At 41.9% G+C, this 19,233-nt stretch overlaps 1 protein-coding gene across 5 annotated transcripts in view; it reads left to right on the top strand.

Annotated features, from left to right (window-relative positions):
* STAT3 (signal transducer and activator of transcription 3) overlaps positions 1-19,233 on the top strand; it is a 73,837-nt gene that overhangs the window by 30,779 nt on the left and 23,825 nt on the right. For 4 of the 5 annotated variants that reach the window (XM_024979867.2, XM_010816228.4, XM_024979866.2 and 1 more), the window contains 3 exon segments: positions 10,363-10,513; positions 12,090-12,234; positions 12,817-12,915. In XM_024979867.2, the coding sequence (XP_024835635.1) occupies positions 10,386-10,513; positions 12,090-12,234; positions 12,817-12,915 (372 nt within the window). In that variant the 5' untranslated portion in view covers positions 10,363-10,385. 5 annotated transcript variants of the gene reach the window in all.

Raw genomic sequence — 19,233 nt, 5'->3', positions numbered from 1 at the left:
GGGGCTCCAAAGTCACTGCAGATGGTGATTGCAGCCATGGAATTAAAAGATGCTTACTCCTTGGAAGGAAAGTTATGACCAACCTAGATAGCATATTGAAAAGCAGAGACGTTACTTTGCCAACAAAGGTCTGTTTAGTTAAGGCTTTGGTTTTTCCAGTGGTTATGTATGGATGTGAGAGTTGGACTGTGAAGAAGGCTGAGCGCCGAAGAATTGATGATTTTGAACTGTGGTGCTGGAGAAGACTCTTGAGAGTCCCTTGGACTGCAGGGAGATCCAACCAGTCCATTCTGAAGGAGATCAGTCCTGGGTGTTCATTGAAAGGACTGATGCTGAACTGAAGCTGAAACTCCAGTACTTTGGCCACCTCATGCGAAGAGTTGACTCATTGGAAAAGACTCTGATGCTGGGAGGGATTGGGGGCAGGAGGAGAAGGGGACGACAGAGGATGAGATGGCTGGATGGCATCACCGACTCGATGGACATGAATTTGGGTGAACTCTGGGAGTTGGTGATGGACAGGGAGGCCTGGCGTGCTGTGATTCATGGGGTGGCAAAGAGTCGAACACACCTGAGCAACTGAACTGAATGTGATGACAGAGGATGAAATGGTTAGATAGCATCACCGAGTCAAAGGACAGGAGTTTAAGCAAACTCTGAGAGATAGTGAAGGACTGGAAGCCTGGTGTGTTGCAGTCCATGGGGTCCCAAAGGGTGGGACACGACTTAACAATGAAACAACAATCTGATGATTTAATCTCTTTTTCCCAGGGCATTGAGGAAATGGATTTAGCACAGGAAATGCTGATGAAAGGGATGCCATGAGAGGAAGGAAAAATACAGCTGTGAGGTACACCCAACACAGACAAGAGGGATGCTATACATTTTTTTTTTTAAAGGCAAGAGTGGCCCCTGAAATATAAGGTGGTTAATTTTTTGTTGTTGTTTGTCTTTTAATTAATTTTTGGCTGTGCTGGATCTTTGTTGCTATGTAGGACTTTTCTCTAGTTGCAGTGAGCAGGGGCTATTTGCTAGCTGTGGTGCACGGGCTACTCATTGCGGTCACTTTTTTAGTTGCGGCACACAGGCGTAGTTGCTCCGAGGCATGTGGAATCTTCCCCAGCCAGGGATCAAATCTGTGTTCCCTGCATTGGCTGGCAGACTCTGAACCACTGAACCACTAGGGAAGTCCCCATTATTTTCTTATTACTTACATAACAGTCCTTCAAAGGAGGGCTACTTCCCTATTTTACTAAAGGAGAAGCCTGTTCAGTAGTCAAATTATGTTCCCCTCCTCCCATATAGCTGATAAATGACTGTCAGGACTGGCACCCAGGCCCATCCAAGGTCAAGTCTTTTGGTCCTTGGCTTCACACCACACAGCTTCAGGGGAGCGTGTCTGGATGGGGGAGGGGTCATGTGACAGTGGGAAGGCCATGTGACACTCAAATTTGGTCTCTGTTGTGGTTTTTATCTGGTGCTCAGACCTGTTCTCAGGCAACTTTAACCATAAACTTCACATTGAGTAATTGACAAAGCATGTCTAGTTGTGTTACTTTCAGTTTAGAGAGAATATATTTGTTCTGCTCCTGTTTAACCTGAAATAGTTGTGATCACATGTGGTGCCTATCCCAAATGCAGTATGGGGAATACATTGCATTAAAAAAAAAATTACGTCCATAGCACTATTAGATTTGAAATAATAAGAGGCCCTGGTAATTCATAGTTTTCAGAATCTTTTCTCAAAGGTAGCTGTTTGAGCACTAGACGTTCGTTAGTGCTTTTGGTTTTGCTTTTAACATCCTAATTGTCCTTCATGGGTCAGGGCACTGGGTTTTCCTTCCTTTTTGCTGTTCACATTCCTGGTCGTCTCCACCTCTTACATTTAACTGTAAACCTGATACATTTTATTCTCTAAGTTTCTGGATTTAAATTAGATAACTACACCAAAGTAGTGCTAGTGATAAGACCTTACACATGTCAGGATTTGGAATGGAAAAAAAAATCATGTGCTCAGCACAAGAGTCTTGAACTTTTCCACGAATTAAAATGGGATAATGGACTTCCCTGGAGACTGCCTACCAATGCAGGGGACACAGGTTCGATGCCTGGTCCAGGAAGATCCTACATGCTGAGCAGCAACTAAGCTTAGTTGCTGAGTGGCAATTGAGCCCATGCATTGCAACTACTGAAGCCCACTTTCTAGAGCCCAAGAACCACAACGAGAGAAGCCGCCACAATGAGAAGCCCATACACCACAGCCCCCACTTGCTTGAGCTAGAGAAAGCCCTGTTGCAGCAAGGAAGGCCCAGCACAGCCAAAATAAATAAAGTTGGATAAGAAGAATGAGGGATAGTAGAATTTGGGGGGTTGCATGTTCTTTAGAGTGTCATTAAAACTGTTATTTCCCTCACTTCTCCAAGCTCTGCTGCTGCTGCTAAGTCGCTTCAGTCGTGTCCAACTCTGTGCGACCCCATGGACGGCAGCCCACCAGGCTCCCCCATCACTCCATCACTGGGATTGTTCAGGCAAGAACACTGGAGTGGGTTGCCATTTCCTTCTCCAGTGCCTGAAAGTGAAAAGTAAAAGTGAAGTCACTCAGTCATGTCCATCTCCAAGCTCTGCTCCTCAGTAATTTAGTAGTACTGCTTTCTTATTATAATCAGTTTTGCCCACATTAGTAGGGAACTATAATTCAAATTCTCTTATATCTCAAGGTCCTTTTTTTCCCCAAGGAAGTGTTGGTTTCTAACTTTAAAACAAATATTTTATTGTTATCTATAATTGAATGTATTTGATTATTCCAGTGCGGTTAGTTCAGATTGGGCACTCAAGTGTTTAATATTTTGTCTTTTTAGGAAACCAAAACTGGGTGTCTGTATAGACAACTTATTGTGAAGGCAAATGTCTAGTCTTTTTTTAAAAAAAATTAGTTTATTATTCTTTGTTGTGCTGGGTCGTTGCTGCTCACAGGCTTTCTGTAGTTATAGCAAGTGGGGGCTACTCTTCCTTACCGTGCTTGGGCTTCTCGTTGCAGAGCACGGGCTCGAGGGCTCACAGACTTCAGTATTTGCAGCACACAGGCTCAGCAGTTTCAGCTCCCAGGCTGTAGACTGCAGACTTGGTAATTATGACACACAGGCTTAGTTGCTCTGCAGCATGTGGGATCTTCCTGGGTCGGGGATCGAACTCATGTTCTCTGCATTGGCAGGCAGATTCTTATTCACTGTGCCACTGGGGAAGTCCCTAACATCTAGTCTTAAACTTTATAAAGGAACTGTTTGGATTTGTAAGCAACGAAATCACATATTTACTATCCAACTGTACTTATTTTGAATTATTTTTATTTTATTTTTTTGGTCACACCATGCAGCACGTGGAATCTTAGTTCCCTAGTCAGAGGTCGAACCCATGCCGCCTGCATTGGAAGTATAAAGTCTTAACTACTGGTCTACCAGAAAAGTCCCAACATGATTACTTTTATAGTCTTGTAAAAATGTCTTCTCAAAAGGACTGGTTTCTGTAGACCTTAGTACCATTTGCTGCTGCTGCTAAGTCACTTCAATTGTGTCTGACTCTTCGCGACCCCATGGACTGCAGCCCACCAGGCTCCTCCGTCCATGGGACTTTCCAGGCAAGAGTACTGGAGTAGATTCTCATTGCCTTCTCCATAGTACCATTTATATGTTACTTTTACTTGGGTTGCCTTAGTCACTGGGCCTTTCCTGACAGCAAAGAGGAGCTTAGTGTAGACAACAGATAAAATACAAGTATGAATAAATATGTTGTTTTAAAGGTAGGTATTTCTACTATAGAGTATGGCTAACATCCAAAGAAAAATCTTGTGACGCACTGCAAGGTGGAACAGAAACTATCTTTAGATCTCTTTATGTTCTGGATGTTTGTGGACACCTGGTTTTCCTCCCTCTCCTCACTTTCACTCCGGTTCACTCACCCCTTGTCGTAAATCCACTGGTCATGGATGCAAAGAACAGGTGTTAATTTTAAAAATATATTTTATGAAATGATGTAATGAAGCCTTTTTTAAGTGGTCCTGACTTGTGGTTCTCAGTACATCCCTTGGTTTCTTTAGATCGAAGTACGTAAATGAAAACTGTGACTTAGCGGATGAATCTTTTCAGTGATCTTTACAGTAATAAGTTCCCCATTAGACAGTAGTTGTTTGCCTTTTGACTTGTTGTTGGTAAATTATCCCCAAGAGGCTGAGAAATTCCTGTTTTGAAAAGTCCAGAAAGTCTTTGGTGACTTGCTGTTTCATTTTTATTGTTCTTTTCTCTTCAGTTATAGAAAACAGGATCAAACTTACCTTTCCTTTATCTGCTAACATTTGATATATGTGAACCTTAAACAGAGTTAAGTCCTGGAGAGGGGCTTCTCTGGTGGTCCCATGGCTAAGACTCCATCCTCTCAGTGCTGGGGGGCCTGGGTTTGATTCCTGGCCAGGGAACTAGACCCCACATGCCCTTGCAACTAAAGATCCCTTGTGCCACCACTGAGACTCAACGCAGCCAAATAAATAAATGTGTTTTTTTGTTTTTTTTTTAAACACACCTGAAGAAAAAAAAAAAGAAACACACCTGAAGAGAATTAGAGACTGTATTGCCCTAAGCCAGCCACTGTATGGAATGAATTGCCTTCTCTCGGAGTGGTACTGGGCACTCACATTGTTGTGCAAATTTCTCTCTCTGTTCGGGGTTCAGTGAAAGTGGTTTGTAAGTCACGTTTAGAATTAGACTTAGAATCATTCCATAGATAAATATTTTAGCTAAAATTTAGCGAAGTCCTTCAGATTAACTTGCGATTCGAAAAGCAGAATTGAAATTGTGAAATAAAGTGGACTTGAAAAAAATTTTTTTGCAGTTAAGACAGTTACTACAAAGCTAATTGGCAGTGGTTTCCTAGACAATTTGGCTAATGATCCCTCTCTTTATATAACATTTATTTGGTTGCATCAGGTCTTAGTTATGGCACGTGGTTGTCTTGTTGAGGTGTGTGGGCTTCTCTCTAGTTGCAGCTCGAGGGCTCAGTTGCCCCAGGGCTCAAACCCGAGTCCCCTGCATTAGAATGCAGATTCTTAACCACTGGACCGGCAGGAAAGTCCAAACTAATGATCCATTGAGGATCCACAGTTATGAAGAACAGTTGGCCTGTGGCTCCTATTAGTTAAATATGGTTAGTAGCTAAGCAGCTGATAAGGAAATCACTGTTTGACCCTTTGCTGAAAATACTATCTGTTCCTTGGCTTTCATTTAGAATGATTTTTTTTTTTTTTAATATAAGAGAGCTAATACACTATTACCTACAGTGATTAGACTGAGACATAGAACATAACATTACTCATTTTTGGTCTTTTAATTTTATGGAAAATACAATATTGTTAGCTCGTGTCTGGTTTAAGAAATAGCCCAATTATTGTACTAACTGGCACTAAAACCACTGCAGATGGTGACTGCAGCCATGAAATTAAAAGACGCTTACTCCTTAGACGGAAAGTTATGAGCAACCTAGACAGCATATTAAAAGCAGAGACATTACTTTGCCAACAAAGGTCCGTCTAGTCAAGGCTATGGTTTTTCCGCTAGTCATGTATGGATGTGAGAGTTGGACTATAAAGAGAGCTGAGCGCTGAAGAATTGATGCTTTTGAACTGTGGTGTTGGAGAAGACTCTTGAGAGTCCCTTGGACTACAGGGAGATCCAACCAGTCCATCCTAACGGAAATCAGTCCTGAATATTCATTGGAAGGACTGATGTTGAAGCTGAAACTCCAGTACTTTGGCCACCTGATACGAAGAGCTGACTCATTTGAAAAGACCCTGATGCTGGGAAAGATTGAAAGAGGGAGGAGAAGGGAGGACAAGGAGACGACAGAGGATGAGATGGTTGGATGGCATCGCTGACTCAATAGACATGAGTTGGAGTAAACTCCAGGAGTTGGTGATAGACAGGGAGGCCTGGCATGGGGCAGTCCATGGGGTCGCAAAGAGTCGGATATGACTGAGCGATTGAACTGAACTGAACTGAGCACTAACTAAAACCCAAACAACAACAGCAACAAAAACCTTCTGAGTAATGAATTAGAAATGAATTGGCAAACTTTCAACAATTTGTAATTTTTTAATGATGTAAGAGTTTGAAAATGCAACTACTCAGGCATGAAAGTGAAAAAGTGAAACTTAGTCAACTCTGACTCTATGCAACCCCATGGACTGTAACCCGCCAGGCTCCTTCCTCTGTCCACAGAATTCTCCAGGCAAGAATATCGGAGTGGGTAGCCATTCCCTTCCTCAGGGGATCTTCCTGACTCAGGGATCAAATCCCAGTCTCCTGCATTGCAGGCAGATTCTTTACTATCAGAGCCACCAGGGAAGCCCTGACTCCATGGTTAATCCAGAAGTGAGTAGGGATAGTGGGATGTTGCTTCACAGTTTTAATTTGGACCTTCAAGGATCAGACTGTAATGGCTTTGTATTTGTATACACGATCAGCAGTTAGTTTATTTTTTAACTGACTTATAACACAGGAGTTTATTATGAAAAGGTGTCTGTTTCTTTAAGTACTTTATTAGAACCACAGCTTTTGGATTACATAATCTGCAGTAGTGTCCAGCAAAAATAGAATATAAGTCACATATGTAGTGTTAAAGTTTCTAGTAGCCACAGTAAAAGAAGTAGGAAGAAATAAATAAAATCCATCTTAATGGTGTATTTTATTTAGGGACTTCCTGGTGGTCCCATGGTTAGGACTCAGTGCTTTCACTGAAGGGAGCTTGGGTTTGATCTGGGAACTAAGATCCTGCAAGCCATGTGGAGCAACCAAAAAGGAAAAAAAAAAAGATAGTAAAACTTAATCCAGTATATCTAGAATATTAACATTTCTGTATTAATGAGATATTTTACTTTTATTTTTGTACTGAGCCTTCAAAATTCAATGTGTATTTTACAGCCTATCTGGTTTGAAATGAGCCACATTTTCAAGTGCTCAGTAACCACATACGGCTACTGACTGCTGTATTGAATTATGTAGATCTATAGTTTTGACATTCACATGAGACAGAAATCTATATAAATTGGCATATTACACAGATTTCTGTGCAAATCATGTCCTGAGAAATATAGGGCAGATCCTGATGCTTTTAGCCTAGGAGGCATGACTGACTGCACTTCCATGCATTGGAGAGGGAAATGGCAACCCACTCCAGCATTCTTGCCTGGAGAATCCCAGGGACAGTGGAGCCTGGTGGGCTGCCGTCTATGGGGTCGCACAGAGTCAGACATGACTGAAGCGACTTGGCAGCAGCAGCAGCAGGCAGATTTTAATTTGGTCCTAATGTGAATATTATAAGAGTGTTCTAATGGCCTTTGATTTTTTTTTCTTTTTTTAATTTTATTGGAGTATAGTTGACTTACAACTTTGTGTTAGTTTCAGCTCATTGATTCAGTTATACATATGTATATATTCATTCTTTTTCAGATCCTTTTCCCATATAGGTTATTACAGAATATTGAGTAGAGTTCCCTGTGCTATACAGTAGGTCCTTGTTGGTTATCTATTTTATATATAGTAGTGTGTGTGTGTTAATCATAAACTCCTGATTTATCCCTCTCATCCACATTTGCTTTTTGGTAACCATGTTTGTTTTTGAAATCTGTGAGTCTTTCTGTTTTGTAAATAAGCTCATTTGTATCATTGTTTTAAAGGTAAATTCCACATGAGTGATATCATATGATATTTGTCTTTTCTGTCTGACTTCACTTGGTATGGTAATCTCTAGGTCCCTCCATGTCGCTGCAAATGGCATTATTTCATCCTTTTTATGGCTGAGTTGTATTCCATTGTGTGTGTGTGCGTGCGTGTATTGCACACAAATGCCACCTTTTCTTTATCCATTCCTCTGTTGATGGACATTTAGGTTGCTTCCATGTCTTGGCTGTTGTAAATAGTGCAGGAGTGAACACTGGGGTGTGTGTATCTTTTTGAAGTAAAGATTTTCTCTGGGTATATGGCCAGGAGTGAGATTACTGGATCATATGATAGTTCTATTTTTAATTTTTTTAGGGAACCTGCATACTGTTGTCCATAGTGGTTGTAGGCCTTTGATTTCCTATTGAGAGTAAAACTCAGCATGGTCACAGTGCTTCAGCAGTAGCATGCGCTTCCTCGCTGTTTCGCACACATGTATTACTGCCCAGGTAGCATTGCACTGGTACTGTGGCAGGTAGTCTTGGGGGTGAGCAATGCTTGGACGGGGGGTAGCGGGCGGGGGAGACTGCAAAGGAGTGGTAGCTGAAAATGTTCAAGACGTGCTTCAGATATTGGTTTTTTTTTTTAAATCCCAAGCAATGAGAAAACTTAACTTATTCCCCTCTAACATTGTTGGAAGATTTAGCTTATTTATTAAAAAGAATTAGCCTGATTGGGGCAAGTACCTCATTCTGACATTCTCATTTCTTTGCTTTACCGAAGTTTTCACTAGTGGAACTTAAGCCTTTGGTAGTTAAGCAGGGAAATACCTTAGATCTGTGGTGTAAGTGTAAAGCACACATTGGGTTTAGAAAACTTTGTGTGAAAAGAAGAATGTAATGTATCTCATGAATAATTTTTGTATGATCACACGTTAAGGTGCTAACATTTTGGATGACTTAGGTTAAGGAAAATGTATTTTTAAAGTTAATTTTACTTGTTTCTTTTTACTTTTTAAAATATGGCCCCTAGAATATTTAAGATCACCTATGTGGCTTGCATTACATTTCATTGGATAATGCTGCCTTAGATAGTTATTTGTTCAATGTAAAGACTGCTGGGTGGGGCCAGCCTCTGCTCTCCTGAATATATGCTTGAAAGCTTGATCCATTGACATTATCTTTGTAGTAGCAAGGGGGTCTGCTGCATCTGTCCCCCCAAGAAAGGGGAGGAGAACAGCAGCACAGCTCTCTGGAATTCTATAATTTGGATTTGTTCAGCTTGAGTTGCTCCTTGGCATGTGGAATCTTCCCAGACCAGAGATTGAACCCGTGTCGACTGCATTGGCAGGCGGACCCTTAACCACTGGCCCACAAGCGAAGTCCCGCCCAGTTCTTTTTATGAAAGGACCAGTAATTAGGTGCTTCTTCATGCCTTCTCTGAGAAATCACTCTATATATGTATTTGTGTATATTCTATCTCTCAGTAAATGTTCTCACTGTCCCAAAGAACCATGTCAATATACTCTGATCTATACATACCTTAGTCTTTGGCTACTGCTTGTAGTTACCCTTTACAGCTTCTTAAGATTGTTGTTGTTACGTTAGCTGCTCAGTCGTGTCCAGCTCTTTGCAACCCCATGGACTGTAGCCCACCAGGCTCCTCTGTCCTTGGGATTCTCCAGGCAAGAATACTGGAGTGGCTAGCCATTCCCTTCTCCAGGGAATCTTCCCAACCCAGAGGTCAAACCCAGATCTCCTGCATTGCAGGCTGATTCTTTACCATCTGAGCCACCCGGGAACCCCAGTTCTTAAGATTACTTGGTCTCTATTGCTGTTTCAGTGACCCAAGCTATTCAGAAAGAGGATTTAAGGTGGTTAGCTGGCTTGCCTTCTCCTTCCTGAACATTTCTCTGGGGTAATCATGAACCTGGGGACAACTCGAATGCCTTGTCTTTAGCTTCTCTTCTTTCTCATCCCAGACTGAGAAATTTTAAAAACAAAATTACTCTTTTTTGAGTGGGAGAACCCCAGGCAGATCCTTGCTTGTAGGTTTAAATCTGTAGTCCTTTTTAACATTTTATTTTATATTGGAGTATAACTGATTAACAGTGTGGTAGTTTCTAAATCCGTAGCCTTGGAATTAGCTCTCTGTCCTCCCTGAACACCCACATCCCACGTTTTGGTCTTAGTTCAGGTTTACTGTGTTCATATTTCCCAGTCCGCCTAAAAGGAGTGGCAAGTGGAAAGAAAGGAACTCCTATCTGTTGAGCATCTATTGTGTGCTGAGCACTGAGCTGGATGCTCTAGAAATATTATTTCAGTAGCCCAGAGAGCTGGGAATTATAATCTCTGTGTAATAAGAGGAAGAAATGAAATCTGGAAGTGAAGTAGTTTCTCAACTTCACATACCTCTGGGAGATAATGGGTTCTAGAACTTGGCACCATGCCCACATTGTCATCTTGGTTTAGAAGAAAGAAGCTGTGATGTGGCCCCAGGGGTAGAGATTTGAATGCACATGTATTGTTCTAAACTGGGTGGAGCAAGAGAGAGCCTTTCCACAGCACCTTTTATCCCTAATCATAGACCTGAGCCCTATGTTGGATAGTCATTTCCTCTTACTGGGCTGGTAGTGACCATATGAACCTTTGGTTTGCAGTTGTGACCCCTGATTCCAGCAGAATGGCCCAATGGAATCAGCTCCAGCAGCTGGACACACGGTACTTGGAGCAGCTCCATCAGCTGTACAGTGACAGCTTCCCCATGGAGCTGCGGCAGTTTCTGGCCCCTTGGATTGAGAGTCAAGATTGGTAAGTCCTTCTCAATAAACTCCCCAAATTGCTAAGTGTTAGTTTGAGTCAAGAGACATGATCTGCTCTAACTTAACTCTTTGCTAACTATTTCATCTTAAAGCTTATAGTTGCAGGTGACGGGGCAAAAGAGATTGGAAAGTAAAGAGGTCATTTTAGTCCTGAAAAGCATTTTTACATTAGAAGGGCATCTGGACAGCTGTCTTTTGGCACACTGAAACATCTTGCTTGATGGTTCAGTTCAGTCGCTCAGTCATGTCCAACTCTTTGTGACCCCATGGACTACAGCACCCCAGGCCTCCCTGTCCATCACCAACTCCCGGAGTTTACTCAAACTCATGTCTGTTGAGTCGGTGATTGCATCCAACCATCTCATCCTCTGTTGTCCCCTTCTCCTCCTGCCTTCAATCTTTCCCAGCATCAGGGTCTTTTCAAATGAATCAGTTCTTCGCGAGATGTGAAATTGAAAGTAAAAAGTGTTACTGGTTCAGTCGTGTCTGACTCTCTGACCACATGGGCTGTAGCCCGCCAGGCTCCTCTGTCCATGGAATTCTCCAGGCAAGAATACTGGAGTGGATTACTATTCCCTTCTCCAGGGGATCTTCCCGACCCAGGGGTTGAACTCAAGCCTCCCGCATTCCAGGCAGATTCTCTACCATCTGAGCCACCAGGGAAACCCATTTTAATTTCATTTGCTTGATGAGATTCTCTGCGTGTTCTGATGCTTCAGGGACATGCTACAGATATATTTTTTTTAATCTGAATGAGAATTTTGTCATGGATAAAAAAAGGTTTGGGTTTGTACTTCTGATTCCTCTTTCATTAAAGAAAAGAGATACAGAGTTAGAGAAACAGACTCAGTCATAGAGGAGATAGGGGTTCCCTGGTGGCTTAGATGGTAAAGAAACCGCCTGCAATGCAGGAGACCTGGGTTCGTATCCCTGGGTCAGGAATATCACCTGGAGAAGGAAATGGCAACCCACTCTAGTATTCTCGCCTGGAGAATTCCATGGACAGAGGAGCCTAGCAGGCTACAGTCTGCGGGATCGCAAGAGTTGGACACAACTGAAAGACTAACACTTGGTCATAGAGAAGATAGTGGTACAGAAGCCCAGCAACTCTTCCCTTCACTTTCAAGTTTTCAGATCCACCTTTTAATTTTGGTTTAATTCAGGCCCATGACCTAATTTTTCCAGTATTTGATGAGGGGCCAGGGAGGTAATTCAGAGATGTTGGAAATAGGCCATCCTAATCTGGGATTGGTGATTTGCTACTGAAAATCCGACCATAGAGTTGACTGAGAATTTAAAGGAAAACAGTGTATCTGATCATTCAAAATTTGATAAATATAGAACTATGACATTCGCTTAATAGTATCCAAAATAATTGCTGGTAATTTTAAAATCAATTAATTTATGATTGCTGAGTAAGATGCATCTAAAATGATGAGTGGGTTAAAGCATCAGGTTTGCCTTGTTTTTCCCTCCTTCTTGATGGTGATTTTGAGTGCATGCCTGTGCGTGTGTGAGTGTGTAGGTTTCGGAATCATTCTTTGTCTTTATCTTCCTTTTTCTAGGGCATACGCGGCCAGCAAAGAATCACATGCGACTTTGGTGTTTCATAATCTCTTGGGAGAAATTGACCAACAGTATAGCCGCTTCCTGCAAGAGTCCAATGTTCTCTATCAGCACAATTTGCGAAGAATCAAGCAGTTCCTTCAGGTGTGATGAGAAACTGAACCTGCAGAGAAGGGTTTTAGCTTTCTTTCCTGAAAATGTTTCTTTCTCACTTGATTAATTAATAACCTATCTTGTACTTTAAATCCAAGGAGAAGTTACCAGCCCTTTGAGTATTATTGCTTGAAATTTACTTGGTTGGTTCATTGAAATAATAATGTGATTTTTATGTTAATTATGTTAGTATGCTAATAACATGATTGTAACAAGTTCAGATGACTAGGAAGATGGCTCTTACTTTTCAGTGTCAAAGGCTTGGACACCATAGTTGGATACTCCTTGACAAAGTCAGTCACCCCCCTTTAAGACCAGGATAAACTCACTGTCCAAAGACAGACAACCAAGCCTACTCTCACTGCAGTACTGCTCATTGTGACTGCCTTTCTTCTTCTCTTCGTCACTTCTTCTCCTACTGACTGTAGCTGGGCTCTGATGCTCTGTGGTTCCATGGAGTAAATGTAACACTTTCCCTAGTTTATGAGGAAGTTAGCTTTAAGTTAGCAAAGTTCAGTCCACATCTCCTGAGTCTGCTGCTGCTTTTCATTCTCTTTGTCTCCCCACTTACAGAGCAGATACCTTGAGAAGCCAATGGAGATTGCCCGAATTGTGGCCCGTTGCCTGTGGGAAGAGTCCCGCCTCCTCCAAACTGCAGCCACTGCAGCCCAGGTGAGCCTGGGAAGAAACAAACGCTGTTGACATGTGCTTTCTTCGTGTGTACGAAGATGTCCTTGCTTTTTGACCTCCAGAGTAGTGGGTGTTTGGGGGTTTTGTACAGTAAAAATAACTTTCTCAGCATATAAAATGCATTCTCCTTTTTAAGAAAGACTTTATTTAATAAAACATTACAGAAAATTACAAGGAAGAAAGTTTTAAGAAGAACTGAAAGGTCACTGGGTCCTCTGTCCATTTTGTCTTCCCAGGAAACCAACATTAATAGTCTGGAATATATCCTTTCATAACTGTCTCCAGGCTCCTATAAACTATAGAAAACACACCACACACATGATATTTAAATTGGTTTACTTCTCCACATCTTGCATTCTTTTAATTACGTCATGCAAATCCTTCTAAGTCAAGCAAATTAAAGCTAACTCACTTTATTTGCTGCATAATATTCTGTAGTACATATTTGCTACATATTTTATAGTACATAATTTATTATTGTCCCTTCAATAGACTTCATTTCATTCTGTTTTTTTTTTCACCTCCATGAAAAACACTAGTGCAGTACCTCCCTATATATATTTATGCTGTGTTTTCTCTACTGCAGTTTTCTAGGCGTGGGATTGTGAGATCAAGGAGCGTGTGTGTGTAAAATATATAAAATTTTACAGATAGTTCTGGGTTACTTTCCCCAAACGCTGTAACTGTTCACACTTGCACCAGGAAGAATGACAATGGACTATTCTTGGGAGCCACCTTGGGGCTGGTTTGGGATTGAGTCATTCAGGTTCATATGTATTTCTCTTTGTTGTTAAGTTTGAGAATAACCTCCCTAGAACTAAAGATACAGTTAATTTAGGGAATAGAGATTATATGACCCTACAGGCCCATTGAGGGACCACATATTGATATATGATAGTCACATCCATCTGTCTGTCTGCTGCTGCTGCTGGTAAGTTGCTTCAGTCATGTCCAACTCTGTGCGACGCCATAGACGGCAACCCATCAGGCTCCCCCGTCCCTGGGATTCTCCAGGCAAGAACACTGGAGCGGGTTGCCATTTCCTTCTCCGATGCACGAAAGTGAAAAGTGAAAGTGAAGTCGCTCAGTCGTGTCCAACTCTTAGCGACCCCATGGACTGCAGCCTACCAGGTTCCTCCGTCCATGGGATTTTCCAGGCAAGAGTACTAGATCATCTAATCTATTATATATCTATGTGTGTCCTACTGTGTGCTAGTTGTTATGACCCTCTGCTCTAGAGGAGGTTGTGGTGTGAAACAGAAAATCAAATTTTATAATGCAGTGGATTTTCTAGGCAAGAATACTAGAGTAGGTTGCTATGCCCCCCTCCAGGGGATCATCCTGACCCAGGGGTTGAATTCTCTCCTATGCCTCCTTCATTGGAGGTGGGTTCTTTACCACTAGCGCCACCTGGGAAGCTAATGAAAGATATACAAATTATTAAAATATATTTAAAAAGGTGAAAAAAGTTGATTTAGCCATAAAAAATATATTGAAAAAGACTTAAAAAAAAAATTACACTCTGTATCCCAGCAAAAAAGCCAAAAGGCCAGAAAGTTTAGAAGTTTTAACAAACCTTTGTGGTACAAATTGTTCCATTATCATTTAACTCCTCCAAAGTGCAGGAGAAAAAGAGATGAGATTGAAATAATGCTAATATCAAGACCTAAACTACAGTGTAAATAAAGGTTATTTTATGAGGTTGAAATAATGCTAATATCAAAACCTAAAAGAGTAAATTTAAACTGGTTAGGATTTTTTTAGGGAGTCTGTTAATGTAATTCATTAAATTAGTAAATTAGAGAAGAAAAATTGTATTTTTGTTAGGTGACAAAATTTAGTGTCCATTCTAGATTTTAAAAAGTAAAGAAATAAACAAAAAAAAATTTGTCAGAAATATGATACACAGTGGTGAAACACTAAAGTAATATTGTTAAAATAGTTACAAGATTGAGGATGCCTCTTGCCACTGATATTTTTCTGAAAGATGAAGCCAATGTAATAAGACAGAAAAAGGGAGAGTAAATGTTGGAAAGTAAGAGACAAACTTTAAATGAAACAAAACAACACAACTATTAGAACTAACGAGAGTTCAGAAAGATGATTGTGTTCAAGGTAAATATTTTAAGAATCAGTAGATCTCATAAATAGTAACAATAATATTTCATTACATGAAGATGTAATGGAAGATCAGCTTCATAATAGGAAAAACAAATTATACGATATGCATATGTTATTGATACATGTGAAAAAATGTCTGGAAGGATATATTTGTTATTATAACCCCATGAACTGTAGGCCCGCCAGGTTCCTCTGTCCGTGGGATTTCCTAGGCAAGAAAACTGGAGTGTGTTGCCATTTCTTTCTCTAGAGGATCATCCTGACCCGGGGATCAAACCCGCCTCTCCTACATTGACAGACAGATTCTTTACCTCTGAGCCACCTGGGAAGCCCCAGAAAGATATGTGCCAAAGCATTGATATTGTTGGTTACAGGAGACTTTCTTATTTTCCCTGAGGGTTTTTTTGTTTATTTGGCTGATTGGTTGGTTTTTTTGGCCATGCTGCCTGTGGGATTTTATTTCCCCAACCAGGGATTGAACCCACACCCTCTGCAGAGAAGGCACAGAGTCCTAACCACTGGACTACCAGGAAATTCCCCTGAGGTGTTTTCTTTAATAACCTCTAATTGGGGAATTTTTTTTCTTTATCCCTTCTTTAAAAAAAATTATGGTAGCATATACACAACATGAAATTTACCTTCTTAACCATTTTTAAATGTACAGTTTCATTAGTGTTAAGTTCATCACATTGTTGTACTTCTCAAGAAATTTGTTCATCTTGCAAAATTAAAACTCTGTACCTATTAAACAATAACAGCTCATTCCCCTGGCATCACCATTCTACTTTCTGTCTCTATGAATTTGACTATTCTTTGTTGTTGTTGTTCAGCTGCTAAATCGTGTCCGACTCTTTACGACCCCGTGGACTGCAGCATGCCAGGCTTCTGTGTCCGTCTCTGCCTCCCGGAATTTGCTCAAACTCACGTCCACTGAGTTGGTGATACTGTCCAGCCATCTCATCCTCTACTGCCCTCTTCTCCTCCCACCTTCAATCTTTCCCAGCATCAGGGTCTTTTCCAACAAGTCAGCTCTTCACATCAGGTAGCCAAAGTATTGGAACGTCATCATCAGTCCTTCCAATTCAGGGTTGACTTCCTTTAGGATTGACTGGTTTAATCTCCTGGCTATTCAAGGGGCTCTCAAGAGTCTTCTCCAGCACCACAGTTCAAAAGCATCAATTCTTTGGCACTCAACCTTCTTTATGGTCCAACTCTCACATCCCTGCATGACTACTGGAATAACCATAGCTTTGACTATACAGACCTTTGTTGGCAAAGTGACATCTCTATGAATTTGTCTGTTTTAGGTACCTCATTTAAGTGGTAACATACCACGTGTGCTTTCTCTTAGCGTAACATCCTTAAGGTTTATCCATGCTGTAGCATATTTATCCAGAATTCCCTTCCTTTCAAAGGATGAATACTATTCACTGTGTGGTTATATCACATTGTGTTTATCCATTCATCTTTATCCAAGTGTCAGTGGACACTTGGGCAGCTTCTGCCTTTTGGCTATTGTGAGTAATGCTGCTGTGAACATGAGTGTGCATTTTTTTTTTCTTTTCAAAGACAAAAACAGGGACTTCCCTGGTGATCCAGTGGCTAAGACTCCAAGCTCCCAATGCAGGGGGCCCGAGTTCAACCCCTCATCAGGGCCCTAGATCCCACATACTGCAACTGAGTGTGTACAACAACAAAAAGATCCAGCGTGCTGCAACTGAGACCATGCCGTGTGCCAAGTCGCTTCAGTCGTGTCCTACTCTTTGTGACCCCATGGCCCACCAGGCTCCTCTGTCCATGGGATTCTCAGGCAAGAACACTGGAGTGGGTTGCTATGCCTCCTCTCCAGGGAATCTTCCCGACCCAGGGATCAAACCTGCATCTCACATCTCCTGCTTTGGCAGGCAGGTTCTTTACCACCAGCGCCACCTGGCAGCTAAGAACAGGCACAGCCAAATGAATAATTAAAAAAAAAAAAAAGACAAAAATATAGCAGGAACAAAGAAGAAAGAATATCTAAGTCTAATTGAGAATATCAGAGAAGGCATCGAGGAGAAAGGAGAGGTCATGTTTGAGCTGAGACTCAAAGCTTATCAGATGAGCATCAGGCAAATGGTAAAGAGAACACACTGTAGGCAGAAAGATGATCATGTTCAAACAGGGAATCTGAAGCATATGTATTCTTGGGAGAAGTGTAGAAAGTTCAGCATCTGACTGGGTAAAGGAAGATAAGGTGGTCAGAGGGCCACATCGTGAAAATCTAGTTAGTCATGCCTCAGTTTGGCCTCAGAAGAGCAGTTTTACCACAGGGGACTTGGGCCCAGACTGCCTGTATGTGAACCCCAGAGCTCTGCCCCTGCTGTTTAACCTGAGGCAAACTGTTTGCTCTCTTCTCCTCCACTGGGGAAGATAATTGTACTGACTTCATAAAATTAAATTAATTCCTACATGTAAAATGCATAGAACAGGACCTGACACATGAATGCAAGATAAATGTTCACTGTTTTCTGTTGCTGCTGCCATTGTTATCATCAAGTCTGTACAAAATGGGGCCCATTGAAGAATTTTTTTTTTTTTTTTGGCTGTACCATACAACGTGCAGGATCTTAGTTCCCTAAATCGGGATCCAGCCTATGCCCTCTGCAGTGGAAGCACAGAGTCTTAATCCCTGTACCGCCAGGGAGGGCCCTCCACTAAAGAATTTTACGTAGAAAGCTGGTATACTCAGATGCAGGTGAGGGGGTAATACTCATCATTCAAGACTCTGAAGTAAGGGAGGTTAGAAGATGGCAGTTGTCTGTGCATCACTAGGGTTTGCTGTTTGTGGAGAACTTTTATATTTGCATTACTGTTCCATAGGATAAAAATAATCAACTTAAGCCAATTTGCATAGAGGTGCCAGCTTACCATGGGAGTTAGAAAAGCAGGAAGTGTGCCAAGGATGTTCCCAATTGTGTTGATCGGGGCTGGCAACCAATACCTGGGGCCCAAATCCAGCCTGCTGTGTTGTTTGCTTTTTTCTTTATTTATTTAAAATTGAAGGCTAATTACAATATTGTGTTGGTTTCTGCCATACATCAACATGGATCAGCCATGGATTTACATATGTTCCCTCCCTCTTGAGCCTTCCTCCCACCTCCCATTCCATCCCAGCCCTCTAGGTTGTCACTGAGCCCTGGTTTGACTTCCCTGAGTCATACAGCAAATTCCCACTGGTTATCCATTTTACGTATGATAGTGTATATGTGTCGTGATACTGTCTCCATTCATCCCATCCTCTCCTTCCAATCCCCCTCCCACCCCATGCTGTGTATTTTTGCAAATGAAGCATTTTGGAACACAGCCACACGCGTTCACCTGTGCCCTGTCTGTAATTGCCTTCATGCCGCAATGGCAGGGCTGCGTATTTATGACAGAGACCACGTAACCGACAAAGCCAAAAAAAATTTACAGTGTGGCCCTTAGAGAAAAAGTTTGCAGCCCCATGCTACAGAGCTAGCTCAAGCCAGGTCTCACTGTTGTTTTGTCTGTTGACATCTGTGGCATATTCCCACCTGTCTTTTGTGGGTAAAGCCCTGGGGGACTAGTGGGCTGTGGTCCCTTGTCTCCCAGGGCTCTCTGTCTAATTGGGTAATAGGTGCACAAACACTTCAAGTGAGAAGAATGTAGAGGAGGATGTTGAAGTTGAGTAAGGATTCAACTTCGGGAAGTTGAATAAGGTTTCACAATGGAGCAAAAACATTTTGTACTGAGTTTGAAAGTGAATGAGTTCAGGTGTGCCAGTCCGAGTGAGGTGGCGCTAGTGGTAAAGAACCTGCCTGCCAATGCAGGAGACATAAGAGACTCGGGTTCGATCCCTAGGTCGGGACAACACCCTGGAGGAGGGCATGGCGACCCACTCCAGTATTTTTGCCTAGAGAATTCCATGGACAGAGGAGCCTGGTGAGCTACAGTCCAGAGGGTCACAAAGAGTTGGACACGACTGAAGCAACTTTGCACGCACGCACACAGTTAAGCTGAGTAGACAGGGTGCGGGGAGTCAGTGTGGAAACCTGCTGTGTGCAGAGAAGGCTGGGGAGTTTGCGGTGACTGAAGCACAGGGAGGGAGGGTTTAAGTTCTTCTTGGATTGTGTGAAACAGCTGTCTGTGCTGGGCTGAGATGCTTATATCTGGAAGCAG

This window comes from Bos taurus, chromosome 19 (genome assembly GCF_002263795.3).
Source record: "Bos taurus isolate L1 Dominette 01449 registration number 42190680 breed Hereford chromosome 19, ARS-UCD2.0, whole genome shotgun sequence".
In the NCBI taxonomy this organism is placed as follows: Eukaryota; Metazoa; Chordata; class Mammalia; order Artiodactyla; family Bovidae; genus Bos; species Bos taurus.
Note: the sequence above shows the minus strand (reverse complement) of the source record. Positions and strands in the feature narration are given on the sequence as shown.